The sequence below is a fragment of the Lytechinus variegatus genome, chromosome 10 (assembly GCF_018143015.1).
Source record: "Lytechinus variegatus isolate NC3 chromosome 10, Lvar_3.0, whole genome shotgun sequence".
Taxonomy (NCBI): domain Eukaryota; kingdom Metazoa; phylum Echinodermata; class Echinoidea; order Temnopleuroida; family Toxopneustidae; genus Lytechinus; species Lytechinus variegatus.
Window position 1 is genome coordinate 5,244,102 of NC_054749.1, and position 24,010 is coordinate 5,268,111.

Consider the following 24,010-nt stretch of genomic DNA (forward strand, 5'->3'; position numbering starts at 1 on the left):
GTTGTTGATATTTTCTTTCCAGGAATTTTGTTCTCTTTAAAGTACATTTGCTGAATGACATGTTTTTTTTGCATGTACATGTAAATGTGCAAGATTCCCATTATTAATTCAAATGAAGCTTGAAGATTGATATTTTTTACTATCCTTTTGATGCTAGGAAATGGTGTAATATTTCTTATGAACAAATATGCTGCAACTGGGGCCCGTTGCAGAAAGAGTTGCAATCAATCGCAAATCTGAAAATCATGCGCAACTTGATTTTCAACCAATTAACAGCACACATTTGGGACTTGCGATTGATTTTTTTGGATTGCGTTTAAACGCAGCTCTTTCTGCAACGGGCCCCTGAAAGGAAAAAGATTCTGCCATAATAGTTTTTGTCTCACCTGCGAAGCAGAGTGAGACTATAGGCGCCGCTTTTCCGACGGCGGCGGCGGCGTCAACATCAAATCTTAACCTGAGGTTAAGTTTTTGAAATGACATCATAACTTAGAAAGTATATGGACCTAGTTCATGAAACTTGGCCATAAGGTTAATCAAGTATTACTGAACATCCTTTTAGAGTTTCGTGTCACATGACCAAGGTCAAAGGTCATTTAGGGTCAATGAACTTAGACCATGTTGGAGGAACCAACATCGAAATCTTAACCTGAGTTTAAGTTTTTGAAATGTCATCATAACTTAGAAAATATATGGACCTAGTTCATGAAACTTGGACATAAGGTTAATCAATTATCACTGAACATCCTGCATGAGTTTCACGTCACATGACCAAAGTCAAAGGTCATTTAGGGTCAATGAACTTTGGCCGAATTGGGGATATCTGTTGAATTCCCATCATAACTTTGAAAGTTTATGGATCTGATTCATGAAACTTGGACATAATAGTAATCAAGCATCACTGAACGTTTTGTGCAAGTTTCAGGTGTCATGATTAAGGTCAAATGTCAATTAGGGTCAATGAACTTTGGCCGAATCGGGGTATCTGTTGAATTACCATCATAACTTTGAAAGTTTATTGGTCTAGTTCATTAAACTTGGACATTAGAATAATCAAGTATCACTGAACATCCTGTGCGCATTTCAGGTCACATGACCAAGGTCAAAGGTCAATGAACTTTGGCCGAATTGGGTGTATCTGTTGAATTACCATCATAACTTTGAAAGTTTGTGGATCTGATTCATGAAACTTGTACATAAGAGTAATCAAGTATCACTGAACATCCTGTTCGAGTTTCAGGTCACATGATCAAGGTCAAAGGTCATGTAAGGTCAATGAACTTTGGCCATGTTGGTTTTTTTTGTTGAATAACCATCATATCTCTGTAAGTTTATTGGTCTAGTTCATAAAAAGTGGACATAAGAGTAACCATGTATCACTGAACATCTTGTGCGAGTTAGAGTAGTATTCAAAATCAGCACTGCTGCTACATGTATATTGAACCGCGTGATGCAGGTGAGACGGCCAGAGGCATTCCACTTGTTGATTTTCCCTACCAACAAAATTCCTTAACCTTGTGATAGTGAATATTTCAGATAATATAGTTTATTCAAATTGAAATGATTTATTATGAAATGTACTTCAATGATTTGTTGGGTATGAATATGAGTATTAAAATAAATAATAAAAATTAAACAGTGCATAAAGACATGTTCATGTAAATTCAAAGTCTGCTTGGAATATGAATATACAATGTAATCTAATTTCTTTGTAAATCTTTGCTGTAATTTGTTGACCATCTAAAATGAGTTAAAAGCATTCTGTGACTTTGCCCATGATCGATAATCAAAATCACTATGCCATCTGCTGTTGCAATCACAGTTGCTGACTTTTACATTTAGGTCTCATAGTATTGTCTAATATTTGGAGACATAGCAGTCATTCAGCGATCAAGGTGTCCATGTTAGAATTATAAGCTCACCATCATGCCATGATTGATCAATCAATCGCAACTATGGAAAGTTAGCAAAGTCAACATGTAAAATGCATGATTGTTCAAAAAAATTTCTACATATGAATGTATATCCATAAATTCATTGATTTCTTGACAATTTAGTGTGTTCTCCTTTGTTTACAAAGCACATTTTACAAATTTCCTGTAGAAAAAATTATGACACTGATGGATTTCAATAGAGTTATGATTGGTTGGATCAATTGTAACTCTTTGTAAGACTTGGCCCTGGTGTTTTCACTATGCACTTGCAAGCACAGTTCACAACAAACCTCAATTATTAGTCACTCCTTAAGATAATCAATGGCTTTCATTTTTGAAATAATATTGATTTTACACTCTAAAACAAAACAGTATTGTATCTATCAATTCCACAAGAAGCAAATTTTATAATACTTTCCACAAAGTCAATCCATCACTTGACTCAATGATTAAATAGAATGATGCTTTTTGATAATTAATAATGATAATATAAAAAGTATTTGTATAGCACCATCATTTTAGAAATAATCCCGGCTTTAGTTTGAGCCAGGGCTTTCAGCCCTCCTTGCGTTCTGTTTGGTACCCATTAATCTCACCAGGGGCAATTTCATAAAGCTTTTCGTAAGTTAAAAACAACTTTAAGAACGACTGGTGATCCTTTCTTGTTGTAAAATGATATTCACCATTAAATGTTAGTTGTTGATTATTTTGTGCGTAAGAAAGGTTCATCAGTCGTTCTTAAAGTTGTTCTTAAAGGACAAGTCCACCCCAACAAAAACTTGATTTGAATAAAAAGAGAAAAATTCAACAAGCATAACACTGAAAATTTCATCAAAATCTGATGTAAAATAAGAAAGTTATGACATTTCAAAATTTCCCTTCATTTCACAAAAACAGTTATATGAACGAGCCAGCTACATGTACATCCAAATGAGAGAGTCGATGATGTCATTCACTCACTATTTCTTTTGTTTTTTATTGTTTGAAATATGAAATATTTTGATTTTCTCGTTATTGTCATGTGAAATGAAGTTTCATTCCTCCCTGAACACGTGGAATTCCATTATTTTAACATTTTGTGCTTCAGGCAAGGAGGTCCTAATCGTCAAATTCGTAAAAATTGAAATATTGTATAATTCAAATAAAAAACAAAAGAAATAGTGAGTGAGTGACATCATCAACTCTCTCATTTGGATGTAACTGGCTCGTTCATATAACTATTTTGTTAAAAATAAGCGAAACTTTGAAATGTCATAACTTTCTTACTTTACATCCGATTTTGATGAAATCTTCAGCATTGTGCTTGTCTGATTTTTCTCTATTGATTCAAATCAACATTTTCCTGAGATGGACTTGACCTTTAACTTACGAACAGCTTTATGAAACACCCATCAGGCTTGAATGCAGCACAATGTGGGTCAATTTCCTGCTGAAGGAAAACGGGCTATGACTGGGATTCGCACCCTTGACCCCTGGATCGGAAGACGAGAGTCAGAACCTCTAGACAACAAGTTGTTGATAAAAGATTCTTTGCCATATCTTTGTCCAGGTGGATACCTACCTGCGCCGAGATGTTCATGAACAAGAAGGACCTGTGGGCCCACCTGGTCCCGTCCACCGATACCGACTCTACCCAGAGAGTGCAGGAGTTCTTTGCCTGTGTTGCGGCCGTCATGTCAATCCAGCTCAGGTCCATGGTCATCAACTCTCTGAATGACTTCCTCGAGTTCTTCAATGTTCACAAGGTACATGTAGCTGATGAAGAAAATGATGATGAAGATGGTGGAAGTGATGATGATGATGAAGAGTATTGCGTTGAAGTTCATAGTTATGACGGTGATGATATTAATGAAAATGGTAGTATTGTTGGCGATTATGATGAAAATGGTGATGTTGATAATGATTGAGAATTGCGTTGAAGTTCATAGTTATGACGGTGATGATATTAATGAAAATGGTAGTATTGTTGACGATTATGATGAAAATGGTGATGTTGATAATGATTGAGAATTGCGTTGAAGTTCATAGTAATGACGGTGATGATATTAATGAAAATTATCGTATTTGGCGTTTATGATGAAAATGGTGATGTTGATGGTTATGTTTATGTTAATGTTGAGAATAGTGGTAGTGATGATAATAAGGATGATTTTGAGGGGGGAGGATGATAATGATCATAATGTGAAGAATATATAGATGATAATGATGACAGCAGTGGTGAAAACAATAATGATGAGGGTGAACATAATTTGATGATAATCCAATCCATCAAGCAGATAACAATTGTTATCAACTATGGCCTTTTCCATAGGCTGGTAATGACTTTGAGGATGAATACAAGGAACTTCAGTATGTGATGCCCCAGGTCATGATCATCAAGCTGAGAGTAGAGGAACCCAGGATAGTCTTCGACCCTCCCTTCGTAGAATGCAGAAACATCATCCTCAGGTGCTTCTCAGAGATCATCACATCTGCAGAAGGACTACAAAGGGTAAATATATATATATAATGACCCTGTTTATAATACATGTACTTGTGCAGCCAGTGTTTATCCTCATAAGAGGCTTGTTGGTCAACCCCTTTCTTAAAAGTCAAGCAAGATAGCATGAGCCTTGAGTTGAAAATCGAAAAATGAAAGAAATTTGCCGAAGCCCAATGAATCCCAAGTAAAGGGAGATACATGTATAATGATTACTTGGTAGAACTGTCTTTGAGATCACGTGAGAAAATGATGTATTGAAATGAAGTTTGTCAGCACTTTGAAAGAATACTTTGTGACTAATGCATTGTGTGGCAAACATTGCCACCCACCACCCTCTCAGGATTAACATGTAAGTGTGATACTGCTTCCTACAGGAACAGCTACTGACATGAAAATTAGTATAAACACCTCACCAAAGGAGTTCAGGGACAATTACAGGCCCTCTATGGACATAAAATCAATCTTACAATTATTTGTTATTTTCATAAGCGTACAATAAAAAGTCAGTTCTCAGCATTCACTTGTAAGTTTTAGTTGTGCAATATTTAATAGAATGTCATTGTTTCATTTTGAAATAATTTTTTTTCTCATCTTGTGTCAAGGTGGAGTGTGCCATATTCCCTCAGATGGCCAACCAGAAACTCCTGCTCCGATCTGTCAAGCTTGAAGAACAACTGGTCACAGACTTCATCGACAAAGCCATGGAGATTTTCAAGCACAATACAGTTGGCCCCACAAGGTATTTAAACTTCTAAAATTTAAAAGCTGTATTTCACAATTGAAGAGGAAGTTCTAGATACATTACATGGAGAGGGTTTTATAAACATCTGTTGTCTGACAAGGGAGATCTGACAAATATTGATTTTGATTGACTGAGTAGAACAAGTCTCTGACTGTTACTTTGGTTACTGTCAAATATAACAGACTATCTGGTAATTCCATTTCTGAAAGTAAATGCATCTGGTGCCTTGTAACACATAACTTAGTAATCGATCATAGGACTGATTTTTCAGATTGATTGCAATGATCATCATTTAAAAAAATATATCCAATCATCTCCTTGCTAATAACCAGTACTAACTAATAAGTAGGATGGTTTTTTCCCCAACAGACCTGGTGCATGCAATTACTATGTAATATTTGCATATTACTTGATATTTTTATTCAATAGGTACCTGAACCAGTACAAGAAGTACCACGACCTCCTGAACCAGAAAGCCGATGCCGACGTGACGGCCTTCCTCAAGGAGACCCACTCCTTGCAGGGCTTCATCAAGAAGATCGGTAGCTACCAGCAGCTGAAGGAGGAAATCTCGTCCCTGAGGATAACCGTCCCCCTCAGCATGTTCTGCCTGGACTGCAAGATGCTGAACAAGGACCTGTGCGACCGGGCGCAGAAACTCAAGGAGCGTCTCATCACCTTCGAGGTGGACGAGAACAGGACCCTGAACAAAGGGTAAGTCAGTCTGCGGAGCATCGTGGCCCAGTGGATGAGTCTCCAGACTTTGAAACAGAGGGTCGTGGGTTCAAATCCCAGTCATGGCTTAATTTCCTTCAGCAAGGAATTCATCCACAGTGTGCTGCACACGACCCAGGTGAGGTAAATGGGTACCTGCAGGAAGTAATTCCTCAAAAAGCCGTGTGCACCGAATAGGTAGCCTAGCTTAGCCGGGTAATATTACTAGCAGGGCCTACAGGGAGAACAGTTTTCAGAGCTGAAGTGACTACCCTGGGTAAATAAACCGTTATTATCATTTTAATCTGCATGGATCCATTACCAATTGCTGCCACCAGACTCTTGTGAAAGCCCTTGAGATGTCTCTAATGGTCCATCCACACTGCTGAAACTCACTGTAGGGCCTCTGTAACATAAAGCTGGGCAATTGACTGGAGCTGATTTTAATAATTGATCATACACAGTACTCAATGCAATCAATCATTTGCTAATCTTTATGTTACTGGACCATGAATAACCAGATCTCTAATGTTATTTTCAGTGATTTATCATCTGTCACTGTCTCTAAAATTGTGTATTAAATAATAAGATTACTCCTTTATAGAAAGCAGAAGCCATAATCTGATGACCAGGGTCCTGTAACAAAGGTTAGCGATTGATTGTACGCTTGATTTTCACGATTGATTGTACATTGTTGTCAATGGAATCAATGGTAGAAAAATGCTCTACGATCATTGCTAAGTTTTGTGTTACGGGCCCCAGATTGATGTTTTGGTATGTGAAATCGTTTCCTAATGGGCTTTATAATGCCAGATTATTAAACCTGTGAAACAAATAAAAGCAAGGTTTCCCTCTAAAATGAGTTCACCTCTCCAACAATTGCAGGATCTGCCGGCGGTATGACGAGATCGCAGAGAGACTCGGGGAGACACCCACCACTACCGCTGAGATCGTTGCACTGGCTGAGTTCTTGAGGATATCCTCTGAGGTCACAGTCTTCAAGCTCAAAGATGAGGTGGACGAAGCTGCTAACAGGCTTATGTTCCTCTTGGACTATGCTTTCCTGCCATGTAAGTGTCTTGACTGGGATATCCGATATTCTCACAAGGTGTTACAGTAATCATGAAATTGTTTTTAGAAATCATTGCGAGGCCTAAACCATTTTAACATTTGATGACATAATATCAGTTTTATAAGCCAGTTGATATGAATGAATCTAAGCATAGACTGATTTTTCGTAAATAATGATACTTAAAATTGATTTCAAGATTTATACTTTCAGTTGATGTGAGATCGATCTAAAAATTATTTTGAAGATTGGTACGTAAAATTTATATTTATGATTGATACAAAAAAAATTGATTTTAAGATTGATTGAAACCCCCAGCAGCGACGCCAGAAGTAGTTCTTAAATTTGGTGATTAAAGTTTATCAAACTTTGATGAAAGAGGTTTGCAGATAATCCACATAGATGAAGTATTACAGAGAGGTATTGTTTTGTCTCCTGTTTCAGAGACAAAATGGTTGTTTTTCGGAAGTTTTACAGAAAGACAACACAATAGTCCTTTTCAGGACTACCTTTAATATCTAAATGGTGTGTATCCACAAACTTGTTAACATAGCCTTTAATACTACTTTGCAATCCTTCATATATAAATACTTTAATGCTGATACGGTTTATGCGTTTCTTTATTCAACGCCACAGACGAAGACATCAAAACCAATAGCACGGTGTTCTACTGGCCCGATCATATCCAGACCATCTTTGAAGTGTGCCGTAACCGCCTCATGTCGCGCAGGGAGCAGGCCGAAGACGAGCTCAAGAAACGCGTTCATCGATACGAAGAGAAGCTCAACGAGTACGGCCGCGAGGTCGACTCATTCCGCAAGAAGGAAGTAAGTACCCGTTGAAGTGGCTATATCCATTGTACATGCCTTTCGATCTTCTTTCATTTCATATTTCATAATATTTTCAATTCCAAAAGATACAAATGAATATCTAATAAATTCACCAACATTGTGACCAGATAATCTTTAAAAGCATTGATAAGCCATGCTTAAAGAAGTCACCTAGATACTCTTATATTTTCAGTATAGATATATTTCATGGTGAATAAATTTCTTGATTTGCAGATAAAAAGTTAGTGAGGACTAATGACGTTCCACACGAAAACTGTATGCTTATACTTACATGTGGAATAAAAAGTTAGTGAGGACTAATGACGTTCCACACGAAAACTGTATGCTTTTACTTACATGTGGAATTGAATGCTATAGTGGCGTCGCTGCATTACTTTTTAAACTTCTTTGCATTACTTCAGATTTCTGAGGCTATTATTTCAGAGCCAATTTCCGCTTTATCTGAGCAGTTGATTGTCTTTCATGCGGTTAGATTGATTTGATTGTGGGTATTTGAGGTTTACTAAAAAAAAAATTTTCCTCTTCTTTTTTTTTTGTTTTTTTTGTTTTTGAATCAGCATAATGTGTTTGTTTCTTAAACTGTCTCTCTATTTTTCTGGTGAATACTTCATATAAGATATAGAGAAAAGCTCTTTAGTGAACAGTAAGTCTTATATTGCATGATTTTCGACTTTACTATTGCCCACTCGGCGTTCACCATGCACGGCATGCATCGTGTTGTCTTTATTGTTTTTCTTTTGGTTTTCATTTGATTTTTTTGCTTTTCTTTTACTTGTGCCACCTTTGCATTTTTAGCTACGTGGAAAGGTAACACCATCAATATGGGGTTTTTATTCTCTCTCTTTGGGTTTGTGGGTGTGCGTGTGTGTGTTTGCTGTGGCGCAAATGCAGTTTAAATGCTATTCACAAGGATTGTTTTAAGCTACAAAATATGCAGTTGATGTAAAATTAATGAAATAATGAAGATCAATAAAGTAGAATAAACACCTAAAGGAGAATACAATACTATACATTTTCAATATGCCCTTGATCTACATGTACATGTAGGCCTCAATGTTGTAACATGTAGTTGGAGAGCAGTTTAAGGTACATTTTACTAACACACTGTGGCTATTCTCTAGTGTGAATGTCAAGCTCAATTGTATTTAAACAAAGAACTGACAAATATCAGCTGGGTAAAAAAGCATAAATATGTTTCATTGGATGGCTCTGAACAGGATATTATCTACACCGATTCATTCTCTACCATAGAAACTTTAGAGGTTAAAAAAATGATCCAATATAATCATGGTTCTCTGTAATGGTCATTATTCACTCTAGAGATCTTGCAACACAGAACAGTATTGAAGAGCTTAGTTGTATATAAGCCTATAGGAAAGTTGTCATATTTTGGCACTTTATGCAATATGCACTGATAAAGATTTAAAAGCACTGCTATAATGCCTATGTAGATAATAATGTGAATGTAATGATACTTAAATAGTGGGAAATCTTTGTGGCTTTGTACATGTATTTGAATGAAAATTGTTTTTGATTTGCATAATTTGTTGTGTGTCCCAACTCCCTTCACTCTCCCCTATTTTGACACCCACCCCTGTGCTGTGGTAGGTTGCCTCTAATCTTTTTTTATGAATTGTGGAAATTTTGATATTAAACATCATTTTGTCAAATAAATGATATTCATCAATAAATATGCTAGCTTGATATAAAAGATGAGAGAGAGATAGGGTGGGGGTGTAGATGTAGTGCTTAGATGAATAATGACACCGATGAGATAATATTCACAGAGAAAGGATGAAAAGGGGAATGAAAGTTATTAACCTTGGTAAGATCGGCATGTTGAAATGATAGTCAAATATGATTTACATTGAATCATTATAAAAGATTTAGACAGCCGTAAACGAATAATCAAAGGGAAAGTGAAAGTTTTTAACATGTTGGACTGCACACTATGTTAAAGGTCAAGTCCACCTCAGAAAAATGTTGATTTGAATCAATAAAGAAAAATCAGACAAGCACAATGCTAAAAATTTCATCAAAATCGGATGTAAAATAAGAAAGTTATGACATTTCAAAGTTTCGCTTAATTTTAACAAACTAGTTATATGAACAAGCCAGCTACATCCAAATGAGAGAGTCGATGATGTCACTCACTATGGTTTTGTTTTTTATTGTTTGAATAATACAATATTTCAATTTTTACGAATTTGACGATTAGGACCTCCTTGCCTGAACCACAAAATGTTAAAATAATGGAATTCCACGTGTTCAGGGAGGAATGAAACTTCATTTCACATGACAATGACAAGAAAATGAAAATATTTCATAGAATGAAATACAAAAGAAATAGTGAGTGAGTGAGTGATGTCATCAGTTACTAATTTGCATGCTGACCGAGATGTGCAAATAACCGTTTTGTGAAAATGAAGCAAAACTTTAAAATGCCATGACTTTCTTATTTTACATCCGATTTTGATGAAATTTTCAGTGTTATGTTTGTTGAATTTTTTTCTTTTTTTATTCAAATCAAGTTTTTGTTGGGGTGGACTTGTCTTTTAAGGAAAACATGATCAGACAGAAGATTTTCCTATTTTAAGTTATGTGTTGTGCAGCTCATAGATATCACATTAAAAATAAACAAACACACAATCATGTTCTGTTGGATCGTTATTAGTTTTGTCATTTTTGCAAAGTTCGTGTCAACATTTCACATTTTGTAGGAGTTTGTGGTCAGTGTTACTCATAGAATCAAAACCCTTTTCATTATTATGAAGAAAAAAGTTTGCCTTATATGTGGAGAAATGAATGTGGAATGTATATATATAAAAAAAAACTTTGTTGGAAACGAGAAATCATCTAGTGATAGTTAGAGGGATTTTGGCTACGTGTAAAATGATTTGAGTTGAAATAAGCTGTAAAATTACATTATTTGTGCTTTTGTGTGCCGCTTCTTGCTTGCTACATGTATATATAATATCAAGTAATATCTTGTGTTCTGTTCAGGGTAAAGAAAGAACATTGCACTGTGTAATGAGAAGATTACCTTTCTAACTCCACAGAGTACTTTACAATGCTGGCTTTTGTGTTAATGCAGTTGTCTTGCTACCCACATGACTAACTCCCCTGGGTCCCATAACACAATGGTTAGCGATTAATCATATCCTTGATTTTACAATTAATTGTGCATTGTAGTCAATGCAATCAATCGTTAAAAAGTGTTCTATGATCATTGCTTAGCTTTGTGTTATGGCCCCAAGTGCTGTAACATTTGATGCAATTTATGCTTATTAATGCTCTTTATGATTAAGTGCTTAGAGAAAATTTGATAGGCGCTATGTAAATGTTGAATTATCAATTATTATTATATTTCACATTTGCAACATTGTGAATTCAATCATTTACATTGTCACTGGGATGTTGATGTTAAGACCCTCAATTTAGGACAGCCCAGAAAAGCAATGGAGGTAATCATGTTTTGTCTAAATGGTTCCATGACCTATGACCTATAAAAACTACCATCCAAAGTAGATGAACCCCACTCCTAATCTTTGCAGTATTCTCATGATCAGCAAAATTGATTACAATCCTAATTCTAACCCTATGCCCTATGAGACATTGAAACGAGAGCAAATGTCGCAGTAGCATATGTTGTTTCACTTTCTGAAAACAGTATTTCTAATTCTTGATAAAAAAAATTCTGAGATATTAAAAAAGGTTATTACTTATTTCTTAACTCTAAAATCAAGTTGTTGGTTTAGCTGTCTTAAATTTTGTTTTGAATTTTGAGATAAAGGGTCTTAACAACCCATGACATTTAGGTTGCATGGAAAAAGAAAGTTCTGGTTTCTATGATATGTGATATATATCCTTGCAGTTGTATCAAAGATGTGGATAGATTCAGCACAAATTACAGTTTTCAAATTAAAGAAAACTATTGTAAAATTACATGCAGACGGCGCGATAGCTCAGTCGGTAGAGCGGGGGATTCGATTCCCATTTGGTGCGCAAGTGCCCTTTGGTAAGGCATTAATCCTCAGTACCAGGTCCTTCGGAGAGGACCTTAAGCCGTCGGTCCTCTGGTTGCTTGCTTACTAGCATTCATGCTTTCTTAGCAATCAGGTAAAAAATCACCACCAACCATCCAATGATGCTGATACAGTGTGCATTGTAATGCAAAGTGATTGATTTATGCAATTGTAATCCATTACTAGAAAATGATATGGATGAATCAAAACAACCAATACATGCATGTTGTTACTTGTAAGATTGAGGTAGAAAAATTAAATCTACATGAAGTACATAAGATCATTATCCTAATTTTACTTCCTGACATTTACACTTTGATTATCACAAATTCAAAGGAAATTATATGATCTTATTCCCCTAGTACCTGAAGTGTTGTGTTATGTTGCCGTTTCAAGTTTTGTACCTATATAATGATATGACTAATTTTCTTTAATGTTATGAGAGAATACAGACCAAACATTGAATCTGAAACTTGAAACTTCAAACTGAAAGTGAAAGCTAGTATCAAATGAAGTTGAAGAGGGGTATGAGCAGTTTGAATAGTCACAATTCCTCATACATTTCCATTGTAGTCATAATTATCGTTAAAAGAGGCATATGTTATTCATATTTCACCCACTGTAAAGTTAGAATATTCCCAGTGTTAGTAAAGACTTCTCTCAAAATATATGCCTTAAATAGTGCTCAGAGGCAAGATGTATCATAGAAGCCTTTGGGGTGTTGCAAGGAAATATTTGCAATCAATTGCAAATATTCTTTTGCAATTTTACAATTGATTGATCACTTTTAGCTATAGCAAATAAGATTACACTCCTTGTTTCATTCTCAAATTGCAATTAATTGCATGGCATATGCTTGATTTTGGGAACGGAAATAGACTTGCAATCGATCGCAAGTTTCTGGCAACGCCCCATTAGACATGGACAGACTGGTTCCATGTTATGTCTATTTACCTTTTGAGAGAAGAAATAATAGAGGATTAGGGGTCTTTTAGAATATTAGTAGGGATGGGAAGGGGGGTTGGCTTTAATACAGAACGTTGATTTCACATCTCAAAATCATGTTCCAATGTTTATTTCAAAAGAAAGGAGGAGAAAGGATGACTTGTGTTAAGTATTTTTTCCCTCTACTTTGACTTGAGATAATGGTGACAAGAGCGGAAAGCACTGAAAGCAAAGCCTAGCTTTGAAAAAGAAAATTATGATTCCATGTAAGAGTAGGCCTGTGTTTCTCATGTCATTGGTAACACCTTGCGATCCTTTGTATCATGCTAGATATTATTTGAAGAGACTCATCAATCATTTTTGCTCTGCTTCTAAACACATCACGGATTCTTACAATGATAAGGATATAAGTGTTCCGGTTTTGTACGATTTGCTCATTTAAGTAATTGTCCAAGGCACAAGTGCATATTTTATCATGCATCACTGTATTTGCTCCTTAAAATGAATGTAGAGCTAAGATTTCTTATCTGTGACACATAATCTTCTGATTGGGCTTAATCAGCCTGATTGTGCGTGATTAAAGATGAGATTGCAGAATATAGGTTAAAAAGATTTCCCATTGTGTGCTAGGTCGTGATATCTGTTCAATTCCATTCAAAACGGTTTAATAAGATAAAAACTTCAATCGCAGCATAAAGCCAATTTACAAGTTATAAAGTATTGAAATAAAAAATATTTAACATATCATATAATGTAACACAACAAAATGTAATACAATGAACAAATCAACAATTATTACGTAACAAAATTATCACAAAACAAAACATGAACAATAAGACATTAATGTCAGTGACAAATCAACAACAGAACTTGACATCAACAACATCTATAGGTCTCTCATATATTTGAGGAAGATGAATTTACCTTGATATCATGCAAGAAAAAATATACAGAATTATTTTGAACTGTAAAACAGTTTTAGCCTCTCCCATTTACTGATTACACTTAATTGCTTTGATAGATATTGTGAAAAGTGGAGTAAAGATTGAATAACAAACTTTGGTATCAGTGAAACAAGGAAGCACTTCATGTTGTAATTCAAGATAGAAAGTGTGGTTTTGTAGTCTCATCTATAAATACAAACTGGCCTTGATGACAAGATCTTTTTGGTCATTCTTCTTTATTAATGACCTTTGATCTGTGTGTTTGATGAGACTGCCATTGAAATGATCATTATTATCACTGTTCATGTTTATTATAGACCATTGACCTGTGTGTCTAATAGACAGACCTTGATGGCTGGATCATTTTGATCTTCTATTTTGTCTTGTATGACCTTGATCATAATAACCTTTGACCTTGATCATAATCACATATGACCTGTGTGACGAGACTGCTGTACTTTGCCAATTTCAAACATTACTGTATATAGATGAACTTTGACCTTTGTGACCAGACTGCCCTTGGCAGTTAGTTGTTTTGATCATTTTATTTTTTATTGTACATTAATGACCTGATCCATGTGACTAGACTGCTCTTCATAACAAGATCATTTTTTTATACAAATTATTGACCGTTGACTTGTGTGAGCTGCTTGCCTTTGAATTACAGAATCAATAAGAGAACATATCTTCTAAGAGCTACATGTACATGTACCTTATACTCCCAAAATATGATATTTATATTTTTACATTTTGAAATTATAACTTAGTCATTTTAGGAGTATTACATCTTCGAATAAAAATTTACAAGTCTATATCTCTATTGATGATGTTATCGAGGAGAATTTCTTTGTTACTGTTTTTGGTTTTTTATTTTGTCATCCTGTATGATCACATACATGTACAGGCTTATACATATAATTTATGGAGCACAGATATAAAAAGTTGACGGTAAATAGTGAGCAAAGCAGATTTCCACACTGGACAATGAGAATGGAATTAAGTAGAATTTGATTTAATTTAATATCCAGTAAATTGTACTATTATTATATGAATGACCTTTGACCTGTGTGACCTTTACATAGATGCTAAGCCTGGATGAGATGAAGACCAACGTGGACAAGTTGTCTGAGATTCAGCAGCAGCTGGAAGCAGCGCGGGATGAGCTGGAGGGGCTGAACACGGAAGAGGAACTCCTGGAGTGGCAGCCCAGCCAGTTCCCACAGCTCCAGCAGATGTTTGTCAACAAACAGCCCTACGACAGTCTCTGGAACACCGCCCTCAACTTTCACACCAAGTATGAGGAGTGGCTTAATGGTGAGTTTCAGAGAGAGAGAGAGAGAGAGAGAGAGATGGAAAGACAGAGATAGAGTGAGAGAGAGATTTTATCCACAATACCAGGATATGGTGTCCTAGCTGTGGTGCATTTTATGAAAGGACTCATTTGCATGTCACTGAGTTGTGCATATACATGTATCTGTTTTGTGAAAAATAATCAAAACTTCAAAATGCCATAACTTTCTTATTCTGCGTTATGCTAGTTTGATTTTTTCCCTATTTATTCAAATCAGGGTTTTTCTGGGGTGGACTTGATTTTTAAGTATGTCAAAAATCAGAGGATATAAATCATGTTCCCTTTTAAAAGAGACAATCATAGGAGGAATGAGCAGTCACTGATCCAGCTGGTAAAAGACGCAATACCATTTCAGGGGCCATATTGTTTTTGTACAGTAATTGGCCTCTCAAAACTACAATAATCTTGCTGGATCAGTGCCTGGGAATGAGAGAAGATTTTTTTAAAGAAAATCTTAATCAGATTATAGAAGTATCCAGTCATTTGATATGTAAATAGGGGTTTCTGTCCTCATTAGCTGAATTTTCATTTCCAATATATACAATTTTGTATAGCAAGGCTTAACACTACAATTTGCATATGTACATGATAATGACAATGATAATAATAATAATACATAACATTACAGCACTTACTACAGGCATATCTAAGCACACTTTATACTGTTTATGGTTAACTGTTCAACAAATGATCAATTGTTTAACATATATTTCAGAATTAGTCATTTTGAGTAATCCTATAATGAAGCTGACATTTTGAAATTATATTTCTGTATATGATGCTGTTGATCAGGAATGTAAAAGATCAAATTGCAATAAGATGTTGGTAGATTTCTGAAAGTAAAAGTAAAGAGCAAGCGTTAAAGGAGGCTTGAATGAAGTTGAAAGTTTGTGGTCAAGGAATGTGGTTGTTACCGCTCTATGATATTAATTGCTTTAGTAAAAAACAAGAAAGTTAGGAAAGCAAGCGTTACAGAGAGTCGAATGAAGTTGAAAGTTTGTGGTCAAGGAATGTGGTTTTTACCGCATTATGATATTAATTTCTTTGGCAATAAACAAGAAACTTTCATTACTTTGTTCAGTGTATCCTAGGGAATTCAAATGAACTGAAAGTACTGTTTAGGTGTGGTTCAGTTTTAATTGCAGCTTGTATAGCATTTGGTCAGTGACATATACAGTCTATGTATTCACAAATTTGGTATAAATGAAGGATGGTCAAAATGCAGAATTGAAATTATTGTAAATTATAGTTTTGCTGAAGTACTGAAAGCTTGATACTTGAAAATCGTTTAATGCTCCTATTTTGTTATGGTTATGGATTTTGAAATGTCCATAGCTTAACATGAATGGCATTTAGGGTGAGAATATATGAATGCAATGATAACAGTGATAATGATGATGAAGACGATAATTATTATAATAACAATGTTTCATTATTATCTGGGGATCGTTTCATGAAACTTGTTTTAATAACAAGTTTGCAATAATAGTTTAAATCCTTCGATTTGATCGTCTGATAGTAAACTTGTTACAGAAATTGTGCATTTGTTTTTACAACACGTCTTAATGAAACGGGACCTTGGAACTTCATTTTTAATCGAAATTGGGCCCGTAACACAAAGCTAAGCTGTGATCGTGGAACATTTTTCTACAATTGATTCCATTGACTACAATGTACAATCAATTGTAAAAATCGCGCTTGCGATTAATTGCTAACCTTTGTGTTATGGGACACTGTATTTTGAATTTAATGTAGCTTTCCACCAGATTTCCCCAAATATTTATGATTACATGCTGTAACTTTTTGTCATAAGGTCCATTCTTGGGGCTGAACGCCGAGGTGGTGACGGAGGAAGTGGACTCCATGTTCCGTACCATGTACAAGCTCTCCCGGAGCTTCTCGGACCAGCCCGGCCCGCAGAGGATATCCAACAACGTCAAGGGAAAGATTGACAAGTTCAAGCAGCACCTTCCTCTCCTAGGCATCATCTGCAACCCTGGTATCCGGGAGCGTCATTGGACGAGGGTGAGTGACTGGCCCGCTGGTTTCGCTTTCTTTCGCCACCCACTCACAACCAACCGAACAAACTGGAAAAACTTTCAATATCTCCACGCTTGTCATTGTATATCTTTGTATAAATTGATGAGTAGGGAAGCTCTCTAGACCAAGAGGATTTGAAACAAATCGAAAGAGAGAGATTCATGCTCCGATCATCTGTAAATAATCAAAGGCAGACATGTTTTTTTCGTAGTCTGAAGTTTGATCAGCCCAAAAGTCGAAAGCATGGTTGTCAGCCAGACTTTATATTTTGTTGCATATCAAAACAACATCCATTGAATGACTGGTTATGGCAGTACTAATTAGTTTTACATTGTTTTCATACTGAAAATACATGGAATTCACTGTAAGAACTTAGAAAACATGTGAAACTGGGAATGGGTTTATAAATTATCAAGGAATTCTTAAATTTCATCAGGGTGTTTTGTTTTCTTGAAAAGCTGGGATCCCTGAAGATATTCCAATAAGGAACTATATTTGAGGGAAACAAAGAACATAATCTGTACAGACAGGCGGCCGGGTTTATGGTAACAGGATATTTTATTGTTTTCCTCTCTTTCCTTGTAGATGAGTGACATTGTAGGATTTGAGCTACAGCCCAAGGATGATACATCCCTGCTTCAAATGCTGGAGCTTGGACTTACAAAATGGAGTGACCAGTAAGTTCAATTTTAAAGTGGTTGCCCAAGGCATATGATTTTAGGTTGTCCATCTGGGTGGTATTCTGATAGCACGAGGCCCCGTTGGATAAAAGTTGCCATCATGGTAACGTTTCCATCCAATGGTAACTACCATGGTAACGATGCTCAACAGCCAATCAGAATCAAGGATTCCATGCAAGTCACCAGTGGATGGCAAAGTTACCATGATGGTAGTTTCACACTATGGGGCCCTGGGGGCGTTTCATAAAGCTGTTCGTAAGATAAGTGCAACTTTAAGAACAACTGGTGATACTTTCTTTTGGTAAATGGTATAACCAATGGGGATGGTTTAGGGCTTAAGAAAGGTTCACCAGTCATTCTTAAAGTTGCTCTAAACTTACGGACAGCTTATGAAACGGCCCTCTAGTTTGAAACCTGGGTTAGCTTAGACCACACTCTCATAGAGTGCCAGTTGTCAACTCACTCACCAATTAACAACTTTTCTTTAATAGCCTGCTGCGAAAAGTTGTCAAAAAATTAATTGAGTTGTGAAATGGAAAGATTAGGAAACTTAGAAAATATGAATGTTTATAATGAATTATTTATTAATTACCATGAATGTGGAAGAAATATCATAAAACCTTGCATTCCATATTCCATATTAGTGTGGTGTAAAATTCTAGTTTGGGGTTAAACCTAGGTTTAATTATCAGAATATCACCCCTAATGTTCATTCAGATAAGTACGGATCAATTTCACATTTGATCTACATGAAGATAGGGGCGATGCTGATTAGTTTTGGGGGTATCAATGTCAAAGGTCACAGAGGTCATTGAATACATTAGGATATCCTGTTTTTGTGACATAAGAACTTTGTATAGGATCAACTTCAAACTTAGCTCATGTCTGATCATTGTTATGGGTCACTTTGTATATATAATATAATTGTTGCTTTGTTGTATTCAGTTTTGTTATGTTTTGTGATACACTATGTTAGATATCTTGTTGATTTCTCTTATTTTATGTTTCCTTTGTTTTCTATTCTAAGAATAGAGTGATTTAAACAATGGTTACATATTTTGTTGGTTCTATTCCTGTTTCCACTTAGACTTGAAGAAGTCGGAGCAGCTGCTAGTAAAGAGTACTCCCTTGAGAAAGCCATGGAGAAGATGAAGTTTGAGTGGAAAGATATTACTTTTGAATTCTTGCCGTACAGAGACACTGTAAGTACATTAAAAATTCATCCATTCATTCATTTATTCATTATTTCATCTATTCATTATTTCATCCATCCATCCATCCATTCATTGATCATTCAATCAGTCATTCAAGCAATCAATCATTCATTCATCCATCCTTATATTCTTAAAAATTGATTCATTGAGTCTTGGTTTTTTTACGAGGAGGCCTCATCAGACTTTTAGCCGAACACTTTTTTTGCCGGAAGGCTTTTTCTTTAAACAATCCTAAGTACAAGCATTTATGTAGGAAACAAAGAAAAGTATACACTCTTGTATAAGAAAAATCATATACCCCATAGACATGAACAAATTTCCAAGAAACAAGAGTTTTAAAATTATCTATTAGAGTGTACAATTGCGTTTTGGTTTTTGGTCTATAATTGCTTAGTTTTCATGGAAAATAGGAAAGTTGATAACACTTTCCATCTGTACAAAGCATGTATTTGAAAATTACTTGTCCTTCAAATTCATATTCAAATTCAGTCTATTAACAGCAAAGCTAATTATAATTTATCTGAACATGATAACCCATGATCAGGCTGATTATATTTTTAAGAAGAATCAAGGGTAATGACTTGTTTGTATGGCTTTCTTACATTTAATACTAGAATTACGTTAAAGGAAACTTCTTTGCAATTGAGTGAAAATTCAACTGCGTATTACATGTAGCATCTGGTAGATCAATTTTGAATTTGGACAATCAATTTATCTCTTACTGTTACAATGAGCGCAAAAACAATCTATAGCAAATTTGCTATTCATTTTCTTATCTTAATTGATCTGTTGATGTTAAAAACTGACTTGAGAGTGGGAAAAGGTTTAAGTGCTTAATTTTATGAACAGTTTATGACATACTCCCAGATCAGGGATGTTTGGTTATGCCGGCTTTAAGGCCACATCTATGGGGGAAGGTGTTCTCCAGGGCCCTCATGAATTGGAATAGTAAAGTGCCAATTGGTCTAATGCCATCTCGTCCACCCTAATCATGGTCTTCCTTCATTTTAATGCCATTCCATCCATCAACACTTTGTCAAACAACCATTTGGTCCAATAAGCATGTGGTCCAATCATCACTTCGTCTAATCACCGATAAGCAGTTGGTCTAATATCTATTTTTTATTTTTGTTTATTTTGCCCAATTAATACTTAGTCCAATCAGACCAAATGGTATATAGACTAAATGGCTATTGGACCAACTGGTTGTTGGACAAAATGATGAGTGGAAGAAATGGCAGACCATGTGGATAGTGAACGAACTGATGGTAGACCAAATGATAGTAGACGAGTTGGCAATTGGACGAATTCAATCGAAAATAAACCACTTGGAATTACTAGCCTTGACCACAACCCTACCCCAGATATTATTGTATCCCAACTGATTTCTTTGATCTCTGTTTGTTGAATCAGGGTGTGTCCATCTTGTCGAGTATTGATGACATCCAACTCCTCCTCGATGACCACATCGTCAAGGTACAGACCATGAGAGGATCACCGTTCGTCAAACCATTTGAGAATGAAGTCAAGGTAGAGAAGGAACTCCTAGCTTCCAAGATTCTGTTTCTTTCATTATGATGATAATGACCCATTCTGTATAATACATATTACAAAAATTGGTTTTAAGTAATTATGCTCAAAAAAAAAAGAAGAATGCATATCACATACTGAATAAGGTCTCTAAGTGCTTAGAAAAAAAAAGAAAAAGAAAGAAAAAAATGGATAAAAGGACAATACCACACAAGCTTTGACACAAAACATAGGAATGTACTATTTCAGAGAATGAAATTGATAGGTTTTCAAGAGACCCATCAAATTTTCCATCCTATTAGCCTGTATAAGATTACATTGGAGCTTATTTCACAAATATATTTACTTTGTCTATGATCGATTTTCCATATACTGTTAACCTTACGTGACTCAAATCTGTGAGAAATTATCAAAGAAAGTAAAGATTTTATATGCATTATATGATCAGAGATTGTTTCAATTTTCAGATAAATGCATTTTTTTTTTCATTATTTGATAATTGATGTTCAGACTTCTATTTTAGACAGTCTGGTGTCTTTGCACTGTTAATTTTGTTTTATATTGGTTCGAATTCACAAAAGTGATTTAAATGAGTCGGTACAAAACCTGACAATATATATATATATATATAGATTTCTTATAAATGCTTCCTGTTACTGATATTAATATTATTATGTATTTATTAATGAATTGATTTATTAATTTATTATTAATATTTATCATTTTTATCATTATTATTATTTGTATTATCATTATAATTATTGTGATTCTTTTCTAGGAATGGGAAGAGAAGTTGGTGACAATGCAGGACATCCTGGATGCCTGGCTGAAGTGCCAAGCCACCTGGCTCTACCTGGAGCCAATCTTCAGCTCCGAAGACATCATCGCCCAGATGCCCGAGGAGGGCCGGAAGTTCGGCATCGTGGACAGCTACTGGAGGGACATCATGACCGAAGCTGTAAGTCCATCCTGGATGCTACAACTGTGAATAGATCCCCCCCCGACTTTGTATTTGTGTCACCTTTCACGATCATGGCTCGATTGCAGAAAAGCATCTATTTATATCATTAGAACTTTGTCCTTCAATGGTAAATACCTTGGTAACATTACTCAATGGCATAACTCTATCAAGGATTTCATGGGTGTGACCATTGGATGACTTACCAGAATGTTATTTTTACGCAACAGGGCCCATATCTGCTGCTTGTCAGTGAGAGGGTAAAATATTTTATCTCAAAATTTAAAAATTTTGAGGACTGTTGTACAAATTGGAATTAAAGGGTTCTAAAGCTCTATAGCCTGAAATGTGCTAAAAGTAAAAGAAGCTGATAATATGAAAATCTAACAAGTGATGAAACATTAGAGAAAATAGATATTTAAATTTTACTACAAGAAATGAACATCAACTATGTAATTTTCTGCTCTTGTATGAAAGCTGAATACATCTTAACAACTTCTCCAAGAGCTAGGTACCGATCATTTTTTTTTTTGCGTGCTATGAAATTAAAAAAAAAACATACAAAATCATTGTCAGTTTTCATGATATCCAAATAAATATTGTCAGTATAGGTACATGTTTTGATTTAATATTATATTTTTTTAATCTGCAGATATGATATATTGATTTTCTTTATTTGTGTCATTTATTTATTTTATTTTTTTCAAATTTGATGTGTAGGTGAAAGACAATAAAGCCTTGGTGTGTACGGGTCAACCTAACATGTTGGGAAGGCTGCAGGAGTCTAACGTCCTCTTGGAGGAGATTCAGAAGGGTCTAAATGATTACCTGGAGAAGAAAAGACTCTACTTCCCAAGGTAAGATAATAGTCTGTGATCAATTGTACAAATATATATCATGCATTTAGGTCATCGAACCACCATCTTAGAGGCTGGAGCCATTGTCTTGCGTGCGTTGGTGATTTGCAGATGGCGCATCTCTGACAACTTTTTACATGCATTCCTCTATCCTCTGAGGGAGGGCGCTGTGAGATTATGATGTCATATGCATATAAGGTATATCGTACGTTGAGGGCATAGGTACGAATTTTACGCACACGATACCTTTGAGGCAGTTCTAATGTGTCTGTGAGATAGGAGAGGCTTTTGGACGGCTCCAAGGTAACAAGTGTGTGTATTATGATTATTCTAATGCTTGAGCAAAATGATGTGCATTGCATATCTTATAAGATTGTGGTTTTCAATCTAATTTCCACTTCTACTATTTTTTATCACACTTCGTCAAATGGAAATCTTTTTCAATAGCAGTTCAAACTAATATAAAACTAGGTAGTGTTAGATCAAATTGATATTAGATAAAATGGATGTAGCCTATCTGAAAATTTGACAAAATGATAAATTAGCTAAATATCAGTTAGACTGAATAGAAAAATTGGTTACAGGTGAACTAGATTAGATTATATGACACCTAGATAGATCCTTGTCATTTGATTGGTTCGGCGATGTTGATCATTCAGCCCATTTTATGTCATCAACCGTGCAATTATAGATCCATTCATTGTGCAATTTTGGATCCATCCAATTTTGTCCATTGCACACGTGCACCCAGACTACAGACACCACCCGTGTTTGCAGTGCGCATGTTGTATGTGTGCGATAATCAACAGACCGAGCTTGCACTGCATGAGCATTTTCTATCAAAATTCACAAATTTCATTTGAAAAAGAATCAATTTTTAGGTGTCATATAAACCAAATAATGAATGTTCTTTTCATTCATGCAATGTACAGAATACTTCCTTCGGTGAAAGATGAAATAATGATCCATTCAATGGATCATTTCATCTTTCACTTCATGAAGTATGCTGTCCATTGCACTAATAAAAACATTTATTATCTGTATACATGTACTATGTGAAATTAGACTTAATGGAAAGTAGACAAAGTGGGAGTGGACCAAGGGGCAATTTACCAAAATTGTGCCATATATTCATACAGGTTGTTCTTCTTGTCCAATGACGAGCTTCTGGAGATCCTGTCGGAGACCAAAGACCCGCTGCGTGTCCAGCCGCATCTCAAGAAGTGCTTTGAAGGTATCTCCACGCTGGAGTTCACCGAACAACAAGAGATTGTCGGAATGATCAGCGCTGAGAAAGAAATGGTTCCTTTCTCCAATAAAGTGTATCCAGCAAAAGCCAGAGTGAGTTGATAACTGCATGTTAAGCAATATTATGGGCCACACAAAGAGTTGCGATTGATTAAATCAACCACGACTATGGACGGCCAGCAACGACAACATCTAAAATGCAAATTTGATTGAAATTTTTTTCTTAGTATTCATACATTCACCATCCTCTTGAAGATTCAGTGTGATTAATAATAGCAGGGCCCGCTGGGAGAACAGTTTTCAGAACTTCAGTGGCCTCCGTGGGTAAATATACCAATGTTATTATTGTTTTATTATTATTGTTCCCTTTGTTCACTATGCCAATAGTGCAAATTTCCAGTAGAACAAATCATTGTTTAGATGGTT

General features: G+C 35.5%; 1 protein-coding gene across 2 annotated transcripts in view; it reads left to right on the top strand.

The window, feature by feature from the left end:
- LOC121422358 (dynein heavy chain 3, axonemal-like) overlaps nt 1-24,010 on the top strand; it is an 86,504-nt gene that overhangs the window by 15,535 nt on the left and 46,959 nt on the right. Inside the window, exons 9-23 of one of the 2 annotated variants that reach the window (XM_041617346.1) lie at nt 3,484-3,679; nt 4,246-4,425; nt 5,019-5,155; nt 5,588-5,872; nt 6,758-6,942; nt 7,578-7,768; nt 8,588-8,599; nt 14,789-15,020; nt 16,871-17,082; nt 17,683-17,774; nt 18,865-18,979; nt 20,405-20,521; nt 21,300-21,479; nt 22,200-22,336; nt 23,476-23,677. In XM_041617346.1, the coding sequence (XP_041473280.1) occupies nt 3,484-3,679; nt 4,246-4,425; nt 5,019-5,155; nt 5,588-5,872; nt 6,758-6,942; nt 7,578-7,768; nt 8,588-8,599; nt 14,789-15,020; nt 16,871-17,082; nt 17,683-17,774; nt 18,865-18,979; nt 20,405-20,521; nt 21,300-21,479; nt 22,200-22,336; nt 23,476-23,677 (2,473 nt within the window). The remainder of the gene's footprint in view (nt 1-3,483; nt 3,680-4,245; nt 4,426-5,018; nt 5,156-5,587; nt 5,873-6,757; nt 6,943-7,577; nt 7,769-8,587; nt 8,600-14,788; nt 15,021-16,870; nt 17,083-17,682; nt 17,775-18,864; nt 18,980-20,404; nt 20,522-21,299; nt 21,480-22,199; nt 22,337-23,475; nt 23,678-24,010) is intronic. The other variant, XM_041617347.1, reaches the window with a different exon arrangement.